Source organism: Diospyros lotus, chromosome 2 (assembly GCF_014633365.1).
Source record: "Diospyros lotus cultivar Yz01 chromosome 2, ASM1463336v1, whole genome shotgun sequence".
Lineage (NCBI taxonomy): Eukaryota > Viridiplantae > Streptophyta > Magnoliopsida > Ericales > Ebenaceae > Diospyros > Diospyros lotus.
Window position 1 is genome coordinate 22,098,402 of NC_068339.1, and position 18,465 is coordinate 22,116,866.

General features: G+C 38.0%; 1 protein-coding gene across 1 annotated transcript; it reads right to left on the bottom strand.

The window, feature by feature from the left end:
* Window positions 1–489: 489 nt before the first annotated feature.
* Window positions 490–3,029, bottom strand: LOC127794073 (ankyrin repeat-containing protein ITN1-like). Its single transcript, XM_052324959.1, has 2 exons — window positions 2,479–3,029; window positions 490–1,416 (listed from the first exon to the last, which is right to left on the bottom strand). The coding sequence occupies exons 1-2, from the start codon at window positions 2,974–2,976 to the stop codon at window positions 709–711; spliced, it is 1,206 nt and encodes a 401-aa protein (XP_052180919.1). The 5' UTR covers window positions 2,977–3,029; the 3' UTR covers window positions 490–708.
* Window positions 3,030–18,465: the final 15,436 nt, after the last annotated feature.

Below are 18,465 nucleotides of genomic sequence, written 5' to 3' on the forward strand. Positions count from 1 at the left end.
AAAAAAATAAAAGTAAATCAATAAATTTTTAATTTGCAAAATCTGTCTATAAACTCTTCACATATTTTTTTTATTTAATTTTTACGTTTTCAAATCTTTTTTTCTTGTCTATATTGTCAATTGAAAAAAAAAAATTACTTTTTAGATTTGAATACAAAAATTTAATTAACAATTTTGAATCTCAAAAAACAAATAAAGTAAAAATTAAATAATTTTTAATATTTATTTATATTATTAAAAAACTATGACATTTTCAAGTAGAAAATAAACACAACCTGATTGCAACCATTCAACTAAATTGCATATTTAGAGACGTAGTTCAAACTGTTAAATCAAATCAAATTAATTATTTTTGTTTGGTGCAGTTCCTCCCATTGTTTTAAGAAACTGATTTATGATTGTGTGAGTGCAGTTCTTTCCATTGTTTTCGAAGCAAAGCATTGACTTCGCCAACTAGCTTAACATACTCCACGTCAATTATAACTCAGCTTTCACTCTGGTTGATTCGACTTCGAAGAAATTATTTAATTTCCATACTTGGAACTAGAAGGCAATACATTTAACAAATTCTAAAATAGAACTCTTCTCAGTCCATCAATTATGCTATATATCTTCCTTTCACTAATTCAAACTCACGGATAAGGCTAATTAAAGATCAAACTAGGTTCCCGTTCCCATTAAGCTGAAGCGGGTTGGGGTTTATTCTCATTAATTAGATAAAGTTGGTAGGGGTGGGTTACTTGAACGTGAGATGAATTCCATGAACAACTTCATCAGTGGCCGCATACAAATATCCCAGCTGACCTTCGACAACCTTTTCAACAAGGGAATGGTGTGGATTAACACAAGAACACAGATCACCCCGTACCAAGCCATCGTAACATAAGAGATAATCCCCCAGTCGTCATCCCCGGGGTTAAAGCGGATGAAAGATGCGTATGTAACTGCCATGGATGTAACTGCGAGACACATGATCAGCACCATGATCCGCGTAAACAACTTTTTCTTGAAAGGCAATCCGGGCACTAGAAACATAATTGTGCCTAGTGATGCCACATATCCTATTGTGTTGGCAACAATGAACTCTTGATAAGCACCTGTAGCTTCTCCATCAGGAGGGGTCTGCCCGGCTTGAAAAGCCATGGTTGCCAAAAGCGACGCCACCACCATCAACGTATTCTGCCTCTTGGATAGAAGCTCATCGACTTTCAAGGTAGTAGCTTTCAAGGCACCAGCTTTTTGAAACTTCTTCTTGTCCTTTTCAAAATCTTGTACTTGATCAGAAGATTTGAATTCCTCCAGAATGTCTAGAGCGGCGCACCCACATTTGTTTATTGTGTTTAAGGGGTTGTCTGTCTGTTGTATATTCTTCCTTTTCAGTTGATCTTTTATTTTCTCAAGTAACAACTCCACGACCTGTATAAAATGTTATATTTCTAAAAAAATAATAAATATATTTAAACAATTAGATTAAATAGAATAATATTAGCTATATTACACTGAACTGAAGTATAATCGAACTCATAAAATCACAGGTTAAATGAACCAGGAGTTTATCCCTTAATAATATATTGAAATGCGATGCTCCGAATTAAATAAAAAAATGTGAATGTATTAACAAATTTGTGGTTGCATGCATGGGTGTGGCTCAATACAAAAACAAAAGCAAGTGTGATAATTTTATAATTAAGAATAGTGCAATATCCAATATCCTGAGAAGTGATATGTTCTTGTCCTACTGTGCCAAAATAAAACTTGGCACTTACCCTAGTTTGGGATATTGTATATAATTAAATGAAGGTAAAGATCATAATAGAATGATAATTCAAAAACATGGGTATTTGCATTCTACTTAATTTTTGTATTCAAGGCCTAGAGAGTTTGAACCAATTTTCACCAAGGGATTCAACCATAAAAGGCACATTTGGAAAATCTACTACACCAAACCTACTTTTAGTTATTGGGAAAGATCTCTTTCTCCATGATAAAAGAGGATAAAGTAATAAAAAAAAAAAGTGAGTTAAACTGAAAATTAAGTCTTTCATTAATTTAATCATTCAAAAGTATAGATATATAAAACTGATTCATTTCTTTGCCCTAACTAAAAAAAAAAAAAAACAAGGAACAGAAAATGAAAAGTTGATTCAACAATTTTGAGCTAGGTTAGTGAAAATGAAAACCGACCAAAAAATTTCGGACCAAAACGTTTTACAAAAAATTTTGAGCCAAACGTTTTGGTCCGAAATTTTTTAAAACGGACCAAAACGTTTTATAATTTGTAAAACACTCAAAAATGTATTACAAATTATAAAAACGGCTCAAAAAATTTCAGACCGACCTTACTGTTCCCGTGCATAAGAGATTTTGAGACGCTTCATAACCACCCAACTAAGAGATAAAAAAGAAAAAGAAAAAGTTCATCAAACTAATTAGCTTAAATGACAACCAAATTTAACAGTAAAAAGGCCTCAGAAATGCCTTATTTTTCTCGTTCATGACAGCCAGATGAAGGATGGTGTTGCCGCCGCCATCTATGGCTTTGAGAAACGCATGAATCCAATGTGGTTTCTTCTTAAAGAACACATACAATACGGAGTCGTGCCCCTCCACGGCCGCCAGGTGCAGAGGATTTCTGCCATCGCCGTCCGGAGTCAAGCACATGTTGGCGTTAGCTTCCACTAAAACTTCCACAATCTTGTCGTGTCCGTTGGCCGCAGCCAGGTGGAGGGCCGACCACCGCCGGTTGTCCAGCACTCGGGCGAGTGCCTTGTTGTTATCCAATAGCTCCCGAACAAATTCTAGGTGCCCCTCGGACGCGGCCACGTGGAGAGGAGTGTAGACGAAACAACCCATCTTTACTCGTCGAAGAATCAGCGGATCTTCGCCCAGTATTTGGTTCAGTGAGGCCGTTTTCCCTTGAATGGCTGCCTCTTCGAGTCTCTGCTCCATCTTCTTCTCTCCCTGACTCTCTTCCATTATTTCTCTCCCTCTCTAGGATGTGACTTGATTTTTCTTATAGTAATGGGCACGCACGCGTGTATATATATAGAAAGAGAGGAAATGAGGAATAAAGGGAGACAAAGAGGGAGAGATAGAGAGGCTAAAGCTGAGTGGGCCATGGTTGACTTAAGTCAAGTTTTATGGTGATGGGACTAAGCCTCCAGCCCCATCACCATCGCCGCACCCTCCATCCGTGACTGCGATTTTATTCATCCCTTTAACGAGTGTAATTTTGTTCACCCTTTTAACGGGGTGAACATGACCCCATCCTTTGTAACGCGGTGAACGTCGTTAGTGAGGTTAAAAAAATATTTTTTTTAAAAATAATATTTTATTCTTTATTAGAAATTACAAAAATTAATCATGTTTTAAAAAAAAATTATTTTTAAAACTTAATTAAAAATGTGACAGGATCAAAACTGGATGAATTAAAATTTATAAAAAAATGACAGACTTACAAAAATAATTGACAAGATTAAAATTGAATTAAAACTGAAAAATAGCTGTTTTCAGCAATTAATTTGTTTGAGTGGCTGAAAATAATTTTTTCAGAAAAATAGTTAAAAATAATTATTTTTTTAAAATATAGTTAATTTTTATAATTTTTAACATAAAAATAAAATATTATTTTTTCAAAACAAAATTATTTTTTTAACCCCCACTCAATGAGAGTTACGTTCACCCTGTTAAAGGGGGTGAACAAAATCGCACTCTCCATCCATCACTTTCATTGTTGTCGTTATGCCCTCCGTTCGTCTCTTCCATCTCTGTATATATATATATATATATATATTTTTTTTTTTTTTGCAACTAATGAGTTGATGACAATGGGAAAGCTTTTAGTCCTCAGCAGGAAAGCTTTAAGTTTGGTGGGTTTGGGTTTGTGATCCCTTTGTTGGGTTTGGCAGGTTTTTGCCCTTTGCCTGCTGTGCTTCTTGGCTCCTGTTTTGGTTTGTTCTTGATGGTACTTGCTTTCTGCTTTTATTTTATAAGATTAAAATGAGGAACGCGCGCGATTATAAGTAAGAAGTATATCTTCTTTATTGCCAAATCTTTGCTGGAGAATTTTTCCAACAACTCAATTCAATTTCCCATCTCTATCGGAAAGATTTGACTTTTATATGGTATTAGAACCAATACAATTTTGGTGAAGCAGTAAATTAATCATTTGGTGGTTTTGCAAGATGAAAGTGTAGGATTGGATTTGGCGATCCCCAAATCCAATCTTATTCTCGGCATATTTTATCTTTTTGCAATGAATATTTGTTTATATTTAAAGAAAAGGTTTTGGCGAATATCCATAAAATAAATCATCAATTGAAAAAAAAAAAAAAAAAGAGAGAGAAATAGGAGAGAGGAAGGAAGTGACTTTATCCTAGGGTAAAGTCATCGAGCGTGAAGAAAATCGCAATCCAATAATTGAGATATCAAAGGAAAACCGAATTAGCTTTCACGTGAAGAGCTCAGGCGCAGTTAACGTGCATGTGAAAAATGCGAAATGGGAAGTGACAAAATTGAAATTAGACGGAAAGGAAATTAAAAAAGCAGGGGGCAGCTTTGCAACTCAATAATAATTGGGATATAAAAGGAAAGCCAAATTAGCTTTCACGTGATCAGCTCAGACGCAATTATTGCGCTGCAAGAGAGGAAGAAAAGTTGAGGGCAAATGGAGTGAGAATTGTTCTCCCAATTTCCCTATCCATAATATAATATATATATCTATATATAGAGAGTGAGAAATGCTACTCTCCCCCTCCAGGCTACCCTCTAGCTATCGATATAATTTTTTAATATCTTTTTTAATCCGTTTTCCGCTTTCCCTTGCCAGCCCACTGTTTCCTTCCCCCCCTCCCCCCTCCCACCACCACCACCACCCTCTCTCTCACAGACTCTCTTCCTCTCAGCTCTCCCCTCACAAGTCACGACCCCCTTCCCCCCCCGCCCCTCTCTCTCTCTCTCTCTCTCACGATTGTCGCCCCCCATCCGTCGGCCACACAACGATCGGCCTTCACCCGCCGGCCACAAAACCCATCCCTCTTTCTCTCTTTTTCCCACACTCTTTCTCTCTCTCAAACCCACCACACTCTCTTTCAAATTGTCGCCCCTCCTCGCCCCACCATGGCTGCAAGCACTGCCGTCGCCCCCCCCGGTCGCGAGCACCGCCTCGCCCGGTCGCCCCCACCACCGGCACTGACGGTCGTCGCCCCCCCTGCCAGCCGCTCACAGCGCCTCGCCCCCCTACCAACCGCCCGCACCCACCACACCGCCGCTTGGACAGCTGCCCACCCACCATCGCCCCCCTGCAGAAGTTAGATTTGAATTAGATTAAGAGAAGAAAAATAATTTATTAATTATTCAGTTATTTTTCAAATTAAGTTTTGATTTTATTGTTTGGTTTTAAGATTTTTATTTTTTGTTTTAAATTGAATAAACCAATTTGACAGAAATATATAATTATTTTATAAAATAATTTTATTACCCTAACAAGTTATGAAATAAATATACAACATTGATTTTTCTAAATTTTGTTTACTTAACTTCAGTTTAATTTCATAATAAAATAATTTAGTTTAGTTTAAATATTTAAATTATAAAACAAAAAAATAATATATTTATAGTACATTTTTTCTCCTAGTAGTGATATTAAATTTTTGTAATTAAATTATATTATAAATTTAATAATTATAATAAATTAGTTTAATTATTAATTTTTTCTCCTTTATTGGATGTAGTCTCGAGAATTACAACACTTAATTTGTTAATGAAAACTTAAAATTTATTTTTTTCAAATATGTAATTTGTCTGTTCTAAAATAATGAAGTAAAACATAGCATCAAATGAAGATTGATCAAATAATTTATTTTATTAAGTTATAAAAATTTAATATCACTAACAAATAATATGTATTATAAATATATTATTATTATTATTTAATTTTATAATTTAAATATTTAATTAATTTGACGTGTTTAATTAATGAGATAGAGAAAGGGTGTTTGTGAGAGGGAGAGGAAAAATAGCATTAGCCAACAGGAAGAGAAGGAAGAGGAAGGGGGCTCATGAAAGGGAGAGAAAGTCTGTGAGAGAGAATGATGGGAGAAGGGAGTAGTGGAAAGCGAATTGCAAAAAAATATTAAAAAATTATATAAGTAGCCCATAAGGTAGCTTAAAGGGAAACGTAGCATTACTCATACATATATATATATTATTTTCTCATCACTCTTTCTTTTTTTTCTCGACAATTTATGTTTATTATTATTAAAATATAATAATATATTTTTAACGTAGAAAATTACAATGGGTGTGGTTGATTACGAGACTCTTGAGAGTGTGAGGTTTTATGAGTCTCGAGTGTCCTGAGAGTCTCATGAGTTTTGAGAGTCTTGTCACACAAGTGTCTTGAGAGCCTTGGGGGAAAAGAGTCCCTCAAGAGTGTGGGGTCTTATGGGTCTTGTAGCCTATTTTAAGAGTTTTGCGACCTTCCCGAGAGTTTCAGGGCCCGTCCTGAGAGTTCCACAGTCATGATGGTGTATCCAATGGATGAGATGTGAGTGGCTTGGCTTCTACATGCCTTGGAAGGTAGAAGAGAGAGAGGGGGATGAAGCCCCCTACTCATTTAGTCATATGATCAAGTGAGTCATGCTCTTGTGGGGGAAAAGAACCCTTACTTAATCGGTCATATGACCGAGTGGGTCTTCGCTAGCTCGGTTTTGAGCGGTTCCCTTGCCTTTTCGTACGGGTTCAAATTCATTTCTGCACCAACACTTGGGTCTAATTCCTAACCGGATACGTGTGCAATTTTCAGGGCATATCAATTGATCCGTACTCTTTCAACCAAGAGAGTTAGGTGAAAGAGTATTCATCCCTGCAAAATATTGGGTATTTTCTATCATACTTTTCTTACATTTTGGAGGCCATCTGCGTATAGTCGCTTTTGATTTTCTATATCTGGGTGTGAACTTCTGCACCATTATATTCCTTGAGCCCTTATAAATAGGGCTAGGGTTCCTCCAATTGTAACACCCCACTTCCTCGAGCATGTTATTGAAGGGAATGTCAACTCTTAGTGTATCGATGCAAGGGTTTTATTATTTTTAAAACTTTTTCAAAAACATAAATAAGAAGGCAACGGAAATAAATTCAAGACCACCTTGTAAGACTTGGTTTCCCATGACCATATGCAATACAAAATTAAACCATGCCATATATACCTCACGGTGGTTTGTAGTCTGATGTAGAGGTTGGAATCTTCTCCAAAATAACAACGGTTGCACACCAACAACTTCCGAACAAATAACCGGTTAGACCGAATCATCACTCGAAAGCACGAGGGGCCTGATTAGTCCACGCTCCAAGTAGGGAATAAATCCTACAATTTAGCTTATGTGATATCCAAGCTAAGTGTAGGAGATAAAAGATAAATAGATTCCAAAAACTAATAGACTTTCTATTAAGTTGGACTTGCTACACTAACAACAATGGAATCAAGAGCAAAACGGGAGAAATGAGTAAGAGAATTCCAACTAGAATGAGAAGGATAAAAGCTTATGGCCAAATGATTTCTCATACCTTCATTTCTTTCCATGATCACCTATTTATAGAAGGAGATGGCCATATTATTTTCAATATAATATATCACATATATTATATATAATGAAAGTACATTTTTCTTTTCAATATAATATATCATATATATTATTTAAAGTGCTCATTCCATTCCAACAATATATCATATATAAATTGAAGTGCTCTTTCCATTTTTAATAAAATATATTATATATTATATAAAATGAAAGTGCATTTTTCTTTTAAATAATATATCATATATATTATTTCAAGTGCTCTTTCCATTTTAATAAAATATATTATATATTATATAAAATGGAAGGGCATATTTCTTTTCAATAATATATCATATATATTATATATTGAAAGTGCTATTTTCTTTTCTATATAATATATTGGAAGTGCTCTTGTCTTTTCTATATAATATATCATATATATTATATAGATAATAATAGATAATTAATAAATAATTATCTATATAACATATATGATATATTATATAGATAATGAAAATTCTCTTTTAATTTTCATATATTGAATTTAAATTAATTCTCTCAATATAATATAATATACGTATAACTATTATACATAAAATATTATATAAGAATTAATTATCCAATGAGAACTATTCTCATTATTAATATCTCGATAAAAATCATTAATCCTTAATGAAGATTATAACTTTCATAACTTAATTAACCACTACATTTGGATATGCGTGTGACCTTTTAAGTTCACCATTAAGTAGCAATCGAGACACGTCAAATCCTTTGATGCCAACCAAACACTTTGGTTTACAATGAGGATCTCTCCACTTTCTCGATGTAACTCGAAAGATCCTGAGTGACAACTAGCATTATGTTAGAGCGATCCTACCAGTAATGAAGTCATACTTCTTGAGAACCTATTTGGGCTTCCGATTCCCGTATACTATAATCCTTCCATCGATTAACAACCCGATCGAGTGAGAGTCATGGATGGATCAAACTCATTAACTCGATTGTTATTCCAAGATCTAGTGTGGTGTGATTGAGATGACACATCAAAATACTTTCTAACATTAGAAACACTTTTTCAATCATATATACCCTAGCCAGGGATTTATACAACCACAACCACCACTGATCGCATAGGATGTTCACCTCACGCCAGAGATCAACGAATCCCATTAGCAATCACCTATCTCCATACGCCACTGCACAGGAACCACGCAGTGCATCTCCCGCTTGGTAACCGAATGGTACTTAGCAATGACAAATTCCTGACACCGACATATAAGATAACTATGTTGCTTCTGGTCTAAGGACCAGTAACACAATCGAAGCCTGTGATAGATCATAGATTCTCCGAACCATGTGATCTATCATGTACGTCACATTCAGTAAGCGTTCCACTAACACCTATCCGCATGTATACTATATCCATCTCATGGATTATGGCATGTAACTCGCTATCCTTTATCATTAGCATCTTATACTAATCAAATGTAGTATCCATGTGCCAGTCCTTACTCGACTAATCATAGTCCTCATCTGAGAAGTCTAAGAACTAGGAATAACCATTAAGACATTCTTACTACAAAGGTCAATTATTACATATTTTTAACACTTAAGAATAAGACCTTCAATAAGAAATCTAAGGACTCATTCATATTAATGATTGAAGAGCTATGAATGAAGATATGACCTTAAATATAAAAATATATTTTATTACATATTGTAAGGATTACATCATTACTTCCATAAATATAAATGCCATATGCCATCTAAATCTAGCATTAGGGCACTAACACTAACAGTTATAACTTAAGAAATTTGGGATATATATATAATTCAACATAATATAACTCCCAAGATTTCCACCTACCTATTTAGCATGGAAAAACATTATGCATCAAATAAGCTAGACTAGGCATTCATTAATAGCAGAAGCAAGGATCGAACCTAACATCTCAACATTGATCATAAAATTAGTTCTTACAGCATGGACTTTCAAAACGTTCAGAGTTTCAAATAGCAGAAATTTAAATAAATCACTTTCATAATCAAATACATTATACACTTAACAAGTGTCATCGCATGTCTCATCCGCATCTACATCTGCTACAACAACTTTTGGAACGTTTGAATATTCCAGGGGCCAAGCCTAGGTTAGATGAGGAATCATCTAAGTAAGGGTACAAAATATATATTTCGTGCATTAATGCAAAATGTTCTTTTCCATTTCATTTTAGTTTGAGCCGACCGTACCTTATTGCTACTCCTATTTTCTACAGCCTTCTTTCCAGGCTGAGGTGTATGGATGTACTCTTAGAAGAGCAGTGGTCCCAGCCCGTACTTTCAAACCCTTATGCGAATGTATGATCGATAATATCATCGTGTACATATGCATATTTCATCATCAATACATGTAAATGCAATCTATATGAGATACTCACATCAAGGCATGACAACATGATAATAAAACGTTTGCATGAAACTGGATTTTTGGATTAAACCACTTCCAAGCCCTTTTCATAAACTAAATTTAGTTGTGCAGTACTACTTACTTTTCACAAAGTTCAGACTGTCTCGAAAAGCGTCTCGAAAAGCTTGTATCACCTCGATTTTCGTGCTAAATCTCAAAAATAGCACAAACTACTTCATTTCAAATCCCAAAACACCCTATCCAAAACATTTATTTAAATAATCATCAAAAACTATTTTTTCATAATTTTCTTGCCTTTTCTCTATTTCTCTCTAATTTTCTTCTCTAGCATTTCAAAATAAATGCCTACATCAATAATTTTTCAAATATTTTTACATGAAAATTCCTAAAATTCAAATTTGAAAAACCCTGATTGGCCACGCACTTGCACCTGCTAGGGCGAGTGGTTGCTCATGAAGGCTAATGCGTGAGCTTTACGAGCCAGTCGTTTTGTCCGGCACCAACGATGAAAATGACTACACGGCCTTGAAGTCCTCTTCCAATCGATCACAATGGCATATCCCGATGCTCGAAGAAAGGTTCAGAGGTGCCCCAATTGGCCGGTTACAAGCTCGACCAAACTGTCAGCCTCCCTTTTCCGACGAAGCCTCAAAACCCCTTCAAATGGCTACCAAAATGCCTCAAATTCTCCAAAATTGATCATCATCTAATGGGAAACAAAAACCCTTTATTTTCATCCTTCAATTTGTTCAAAATCGGGGTCGATTTTGAAGCTCAAAACTTGCAAAACCCTTGGCCAAACTTATTCTATTTATAGCCAAATTCAAACCCAAAATGATAACTCTTGCTTCAACCAAGGTCACTAACTTACTTTCTTGTCCCAAATGAGTCTAAAATCCACCGAAAAAGCTTTCAATTCTATTTTTCAGTTGCCAAACTTTCGACCACTTTTGGCTGAAAGTTAGTCGATTTCGACGTGATTTTGGCCGTTTATTAGGCAAGAAGCTTGTCTTGGCCTTGCCCCAAGGCCCCCCAACCACTTCCTCGAGTCTTCCATGGTTGCTCTTTTTGAAAATTACACTTCCACCTATTAAATTATTAAAATGTCATTTTGGACCTTTCCACAAAGTCCCTGAGTTTTCCAAAACTTTCATTGAGACCCTTATGTTCTAAACTTCTTATTTGACCCTCAATATTTCATTATATATTTATTCATTTTGATTCGGGACATTACATTCTCCCCTCCTTACAAAAATTTTATTCTCAAAATTTGTTCATTTTATGTGTTGTTACCAAAATACAACAATTAAAATTTGTGAGATGGGGTTCACTCGAGCTTGGTGTCTGGTGAAGTTGGGTTGCTGTAAGAGATGTCGCCTCAAGGGAGGTTGCCGCTAGGATGCTCGCCACTAGCCCTTGCCACTAACTCTTGCCACTAGCTTTCGCCACAAGCTCTTACCGCTAAGTCTCTTGCTACTAAGTTTTGCCACAAGCTTCGCCATAAGGTTTCGCCACTAGCTTTGCCACTAGGTCCACCGCAAGACTTTCGCCACAAGCTTTTGCCACAAGGTTTCTCCACAAGCCTCGCCACTAGCTTTGCCACTAGGTTCACCGCAAGACTTTACCTTCGCCGCTAGGCTCGCCACAAGACTTTGCCTTTGCTGCTAGGCTCGTTGCAAGGACTCAACCCTGTTAATGTTGAGAAAATGGGTTAGAAGTCTCACGGGAATCTTCCCCCGCGAAGACCCTCCGATGCCAAAGTCAGTCCTGAATCCCAATGACTATTCACGAAAATAGTAAAAGTGTATTCAAAGTGTCCAGATTTTACCGAAGTTCGAAGTCCTGTTCATTGTCTTGTAGTTGGATATTTATAGGGCGCAATTTTCAAGGGTGGCTGGTGTCGACACGTGGCACTTGCCGATTGGGGCTTTTGGCTTTTTTGGAAGACGTATGTTACCACGAGGCTCTTGGGCCTGCCGCAAGGCCGTGCTGGCTGCAAATCCCTCCTAACAGGCGCACGCTGCATTGGTTTGCCACAAGCAAGCTTGTGGTAGTGTGCCACGGGGTTGTGGCACATCGTATTGCCGCGAGCTAACAGCACAGCCCTCTCCCATGACCCAAGTGTAGCGAGCCCATGCTTGGTGCCTCGCGGCTCAGCAAAACAATAAATGCAAGCCACGCGCTAGTTTATAGGGCTCGCGGCAATGTGTTGCAAGCTCGCGGCAATGTGCCGCGATCTCACGGCTCACTGCCGCAAGCTTTGGGCCAAAAAATTTCTCTAAACTCTTCCCCTTAACACTATGTCCATTCTACCTACTGATTCTTCGAACAAAAATGGAAAGTTACTTCTCATTCCCATGTTAACACCTCGCTTACTAGATTCCTCCACAACACCTGAATCAGTGGAATTGACTTATTCCTCAGAACTTGATCTCTTCGATCCAAAATTTTGACTAGTCTCTCGAGAGAAGAAAGATTCTCCTATACTTTAGCAGCTTTTGTTGGCATTACTTGAGATGGATGTGGTTCATGCTTCCGGGGATGCGACACGTGGAACACATCATGTAGATTTGATAAGATCATGGGCAAAGCGAGTTGATAAGCCACCTGCCTGATTCTTTCTATGATGTCGTATGGTCCAATATATCTAGGACTTAACTTACCCTTCTTGTGGCCCCGAGTTGTCATTTTTAGAGGGGATAACTTTAAGTACACTTTGTCGTCGACTTAAAATTCTAAGTCTTTTCGTCTGACATCAGCATAAGACTTTTAACGACTTTGAACTTCTCTGATTCTGTCTTGTATGGTCTTTATCTTTTCGGTAGTTATCTGAACTATCTCGGGACCTAATACTTGTCTTTCTCCAACTTCAATCCAACATATTGGGGATCTACACTTTCATCCATATAATGCTTCATAGGGAGCCATACTAATACTACTGTGATGGTTATTATTATAAGCGAACTCCACTAACGGAAGGTGCTCTTCCCAACTTCTTGAAAAATCTAGAGCACGTGCTCTCAACATACCTTCTAAGGTCTAAATGGTCCTTTCTGATTGACCATCAGTTTGGGGATGATAGGCCATTCTTAGCCTAATCTGAGTGCCTAAGCACTTTTGCAAACTACCCCAAAACCTCGAGGTGAACCTTAGATCACGGTCTGAGACAATGCTTACTGGTACGCCATGTAGTCTAACAATTTTGTTAACGTATTATTGGGCCAACTTATTTATAGATTGACTTACCTTCATAGCCAAAAAATGAGCAGACTTGGTTAGTTTGTCTACAATCACCCATATGTCACTATTTCCCTTAGGGTTTATCGGTAAACCTGTCACGAAATCCATGATGATGTGCTCCCATTTCCATTCTGAAATTTTCAATGGTTGTAAACTTATGTCTAGTCTTTAGTGCTCGATTTTTACCCGCTGACATATATTGCACTGCCCAACGTATCTTGCAATGCCCTTCTTTATTCTAGGCCACTAATACACAGTCTCTAAGTCTTTGTACATCTTGGTACTTCCTGGATGGATCGAATATCTAGATGGATGGGCTTTTTTCAAAACTACTTCTCTTAATTCCTTCATTTGGGGCACATATATTCTTCCCTGAAATCGGAGTATGTCGTCTCTTAATTCAAATTTTGAGGTCTTTACTTGACCTTGCTCGTTAACCCATAATTCAAAAAACTCTGTGATCCTCAGGGAAAGCTTGTCGTATTTGCTCTATCATTTCTAACCAGATGGTGAGACTGGCTACGTAGGCTGAATTTCCTTTCGGGGCAACTCCTACTGTCATCAGACTAAAAGCTTTGACTAACTCCCATTCATACACCATCATTCCATCCATACACACCCGTTCCTTTCTACTTAGAGCGTCGGCCACCACGTTGGCTTTACTGGGATGATGTTGAATGACAAAATCATAATCTTTTAAAAACTCCATCCAACGACACTGTCTCATGTTAAGATCTTTCTGGGAGAAGACATACTGTAAACTTTTATGATTGGTGAAGATTTCAAATTTCTCGCCATATAAGTAGTGCCTCCAAACTTTCAAGGCAAACACTACAACAGCTAATTCTAAATCATGGGTTGGGTAATTTTCTTCATGCCTTTTCAGTTGCCGAGACCCATACGCAATTACTTTTTCATACTGCATTAGCACACATCCCAATCCATTCTTCATGGCATCAGTGTACATCTTAGAACCTCAGAACCCATTTGACATGGCTAGAACCGAAGAGGTTGAGTCTTTCTTTAAGCGTCTAAAAACTTCTATCACATTGCTTGTTCCATTCAAACTTCATACCGTTTTGAGTTAGGTTCGTAAGGTGTAAGCACCCCCGCCCGGATATCCCAGCTGCCCGGACTGCCCGAACGGGAGCGCCTACGGGAGGAGAAAAGAATGAGACACCAGACAAAGACCACCCCGGCATGCATACACAAAAAATAAGAACAGCGGAAGCAAAGCTCAAGACATGCATGCACTATGGGTACCCCGCTAACACAGCGGTCACAAGATAAATAAATAAACACAAACTCCTGTGCCGACATACACAAGACTCGAGAAAACACCTGGCACAGTACAAAATAATAGAGTAGACCCTACACAATCATCAAAGTTGACAGGGATTGACGAGACTACCTGTACACCACACCGACTCTGCCGTTAAAGCTGACTCCCTTGCTATGGCCCATGCCGCCACTACCTGGAATGATGGAAAGCAAGGTGAGTCGAGAGACTCAGCAAGCATAAGGAAAGAAAGGCTAAAGGCTACACAAAACTAGAAATCTCTCCCCAAAACAAACCCCCAAGTACACACAAGCCATAAGACACTTGGCACCCAAGCCCATACCAACCTGCCGCTGCCCTGAAAGGCAACAAATATCTGCAACAAACCTGCGCGCGCTGTCCCAGGCCGGTACTCCCGTCACCGTTATCCGTCGGTACTCCCGACAACCGAGCCAAAGGCTCCCTCGGAACGGTACTCCCGTCCGAGAACTAAATACTACCAGTATCCATGCAATGCACATAGAAATGCAATGGCGTAGTGAGCATCAACGTGATACAAGGCGCCCATACATCCAGGCATCAGGCCATGCTCCGCCCACATAGTAAACCACACGCCATGCATATGCTCGGGGTGGATGCAACCTAACCAAACTAGAATGTCCGTGCTCAAGCATACTCAATAAATGGATATCCCAATATGCATCCCATACCCATGTGCATATCAAATCATGAACAGTAATACAATGTATCTAATCATGCAGTAAATCACATACCGGCAGAGCTAGTCAGCAATGCCCGGCACCGGTCAACGGCCAGTGACTAGGGGTGTCCACCCGACGGTCCACATCAGGGCCGTACCATAGTCTACCCCAACGTCACCAACAACCGACCCCTGCCCCACTGCTCAATAGCTCTAACCGAACCATAAATAAATCTGAGAAAAACTGTAAGTAAGCCCGCATGACTAGGAACCTAGTTCCCCAACTGGGTTCAGCATCATTCCGAAAGGAATGGGGGCGGTACAAACCCCCTTAGGCTCACAACGAATAAAATTATAGAAGCCTCAGATTTAATTTAAATTAAAACAAATGAATAATAGTTCAACCAATAAGGCAAGGTGCTGAATTAAAGTAAGGGAGGTGATAAAATACAGGAAATCACGGGGTCTTCCACGGGAATTAAATATCAGGAAGAGAGGGTTAAGAGCTTGCCTTTACACGGCCGTTCCTTGCTTTTCTTGCGCACCCGTTACGAAGTAAAACGTTCGCTGGCAATAAATAAAATCGCGACTTTAATTAAATAAATCTACCGTGTAATATAATTAATTTAGCCATCTAAAATCCCACGTAAGCGCACCACAATTAAAATCTCAACGAGTCTTATATTTATTTTAAATTAAATCACGCTAATAAAATCCTCGAAGCCAGCTTAATAAATTAAATTTAAATCAGACGACTCAAATTTCCATAATTAATAAACGAATCGAAACAGACGAAGGGAGGGTATAAAATATGAGAAATCACAGGGTTTCTCACAGGAATTAAAGAATACGAGGAAAGGATTAGGATCTTGCCTGAAATCGGCTGATTCCGACCTCTCTTAAGCTCCCGAGGCAAATTAAATCATTTCCTAGCAAATAATACAACCGGGACTCAAATTAATTAATTTTAATCGCGTAAAATTTATAATTTAAACATGACATGCTTCGACTAATTTTTACCCACGTACCTGATCACTTTTCATGCCGAAAAATCCCCAAAATCCTATTATTTTTCCTTATTTTCTTTTCTTTCCTTTCTTCTTTTTTCTTCTCCTTTTCTTCTTCTTCTTCTCGCGCGCTGCTTCTTCTCCCTTTCTTCTTTCTTTTCTTCTTCCTTCTTTCTTCCTCTTCTTCTTCTTCTTCCTTTCTTCTTTCTTTTCTTCTTCCTTCTTTCTTCCTCTTCTTCTTCTTCTTCTTCTTCTTCTTCTTCTTCTTCTTCTTCTTCTTCTTCTTCTTCCTCTTCCCTGCGCCTTCTTCCTCGCATACACCAGCGGCCACCGTCGCTGCTCAACCCCACCAACCATCGCCGCCCCCTGCCAGCGACTTCGCTGGCCACCTCGCTGCTGGCGCCGCCACCCACGACCTCGCGCGCCACGCGGCCCGTTGCTGCTCCTCGTCGCTGCCATGGCCGAGCAAAGCTCGGCCAGCCTCCCATGGCCGCCATCTCCTTCTCCCTCCCTCGATCGATCTCTCTTTCTCACTCTCTCGGTCTCGATCTCTCCCCCTCAATCTCTCCCTCAGCCGATCTCTCCATCTCACTCTCTGCTCACTGTTCTTCTCTGTTTTCATTTGACAGAAAAGTGGCCACTTTGCTTAACCCTTACGCACACGCGCACAGCCACAAAATTTTACTTATTAATTAATTAATTTAAGTTAATTTCTTAACTCATTATTATTATTTTGATTATATTATCAATATGTATTAATTAATTAATTCAAATTAAGTTAACATAATTTACACATTTTTTTATTATTAGCAGTATTATTTTTTACCACTCTTTGATTACCTTAAATCCTCAAATGCCGAAATTTAATAATTAATCGAAATTTAATAATTAATATCATTACCGAAATTTCGGGATATTACATAAGGGGTGAGACTACCTTCAAGAACCCCTCTATGAATTTTCTATAATACCCGACCAACCCCAGGAAACTCTTGATTTCGGTAATGGTCCTAAGCTGGCTCCATTCTTTTACCGCTGATACCTTTGCTGGGTCAACAGATATTCCCTTAACTAATATGACATGCCCTAAGAAAGCCACTTGGTAAACTTGGCATACAACTTATGTTCCCTCAACGTTTGTAGTACAATCCTCAGGTGGTCTTCATGTTCTTCCTCGGAAGTTGAGTAAACTAAAATGTCATCTATGAACACTATTACGAATTTGTCCAAATGTGGCTTAAAAACTCGGTTCTTCATGTCCATTAATGCTATTGGGGTGTTGGTTAATCCAAATGGCATAACTAAGAATTCATAATGACCATATAGAGATCAAAATGTTGTCTTAGGTACGTTGCCAGCTTTGATCCTCAATTGATAGTACCCCAATCTCAGGTCTATCTTTGAAAATACCTTCGCACCTTGCAACTGGTCAAATAATTCCTCAATTCTTGGAATCAGATATTTATTCTTGATGGTCACCTTATTTAACTACCGATAATCTATGCACATCCACAAACTTCCATATTTCTTCTTGACATAAAGGATCAGTGCTCCCCAATGTGACATACTGGGTCTAATGAATCCCTTATTTAACAATTCTTGAAGCTGGATTTTCAATTCTCTCAATTCTGCGGGGGCCATCTTATAGGATGGTATGGAGATAAGGTTTGCCCCTGGCACAATTTCTATTGAAAACTCAACTTCTTGCTGTGGAGGCAGTCCTGGTAATTCCTCAGGAAATACATCTTCAAATTCTTTAATAATTAACACATCTCTTAGTTTTACAGGGACTCCTATATTTTCTTGAATGTGTGCTAAATACCCGTAAGCTCCATTTCGTAACATTTTATCTGCCTTTAGGGTTGAGACCCATTTCTTTTCATTTATTCCACCTTATCCCTGAAATTTAATAGTCAAGTTTTCATTCTTAAGACTAACTACCTTGCCTTACAATCTAAGGTGGCATCGTACTTGGTTAGGAAATTCATTCCTAGAATTATATCAAAATCTCGAAATTCAAAAAGGATTAAATCTACTAAGAACTCGGTTTCCCCTATCTGAACTTTCTTATTTCTATATCCTGATGAGGTTTCTAGAGACTTCCCCATAGGGGTTGCTACTATCATACGACAATTCAGATTTTTTGATTTTTCCCCTAGTGCTTCGGATAATGCATGTGAAATAAAGGAATGACTTCCTCTGAGTCTATCAAAACATGCATAGGGAAACTAAAGGTAAACATGATA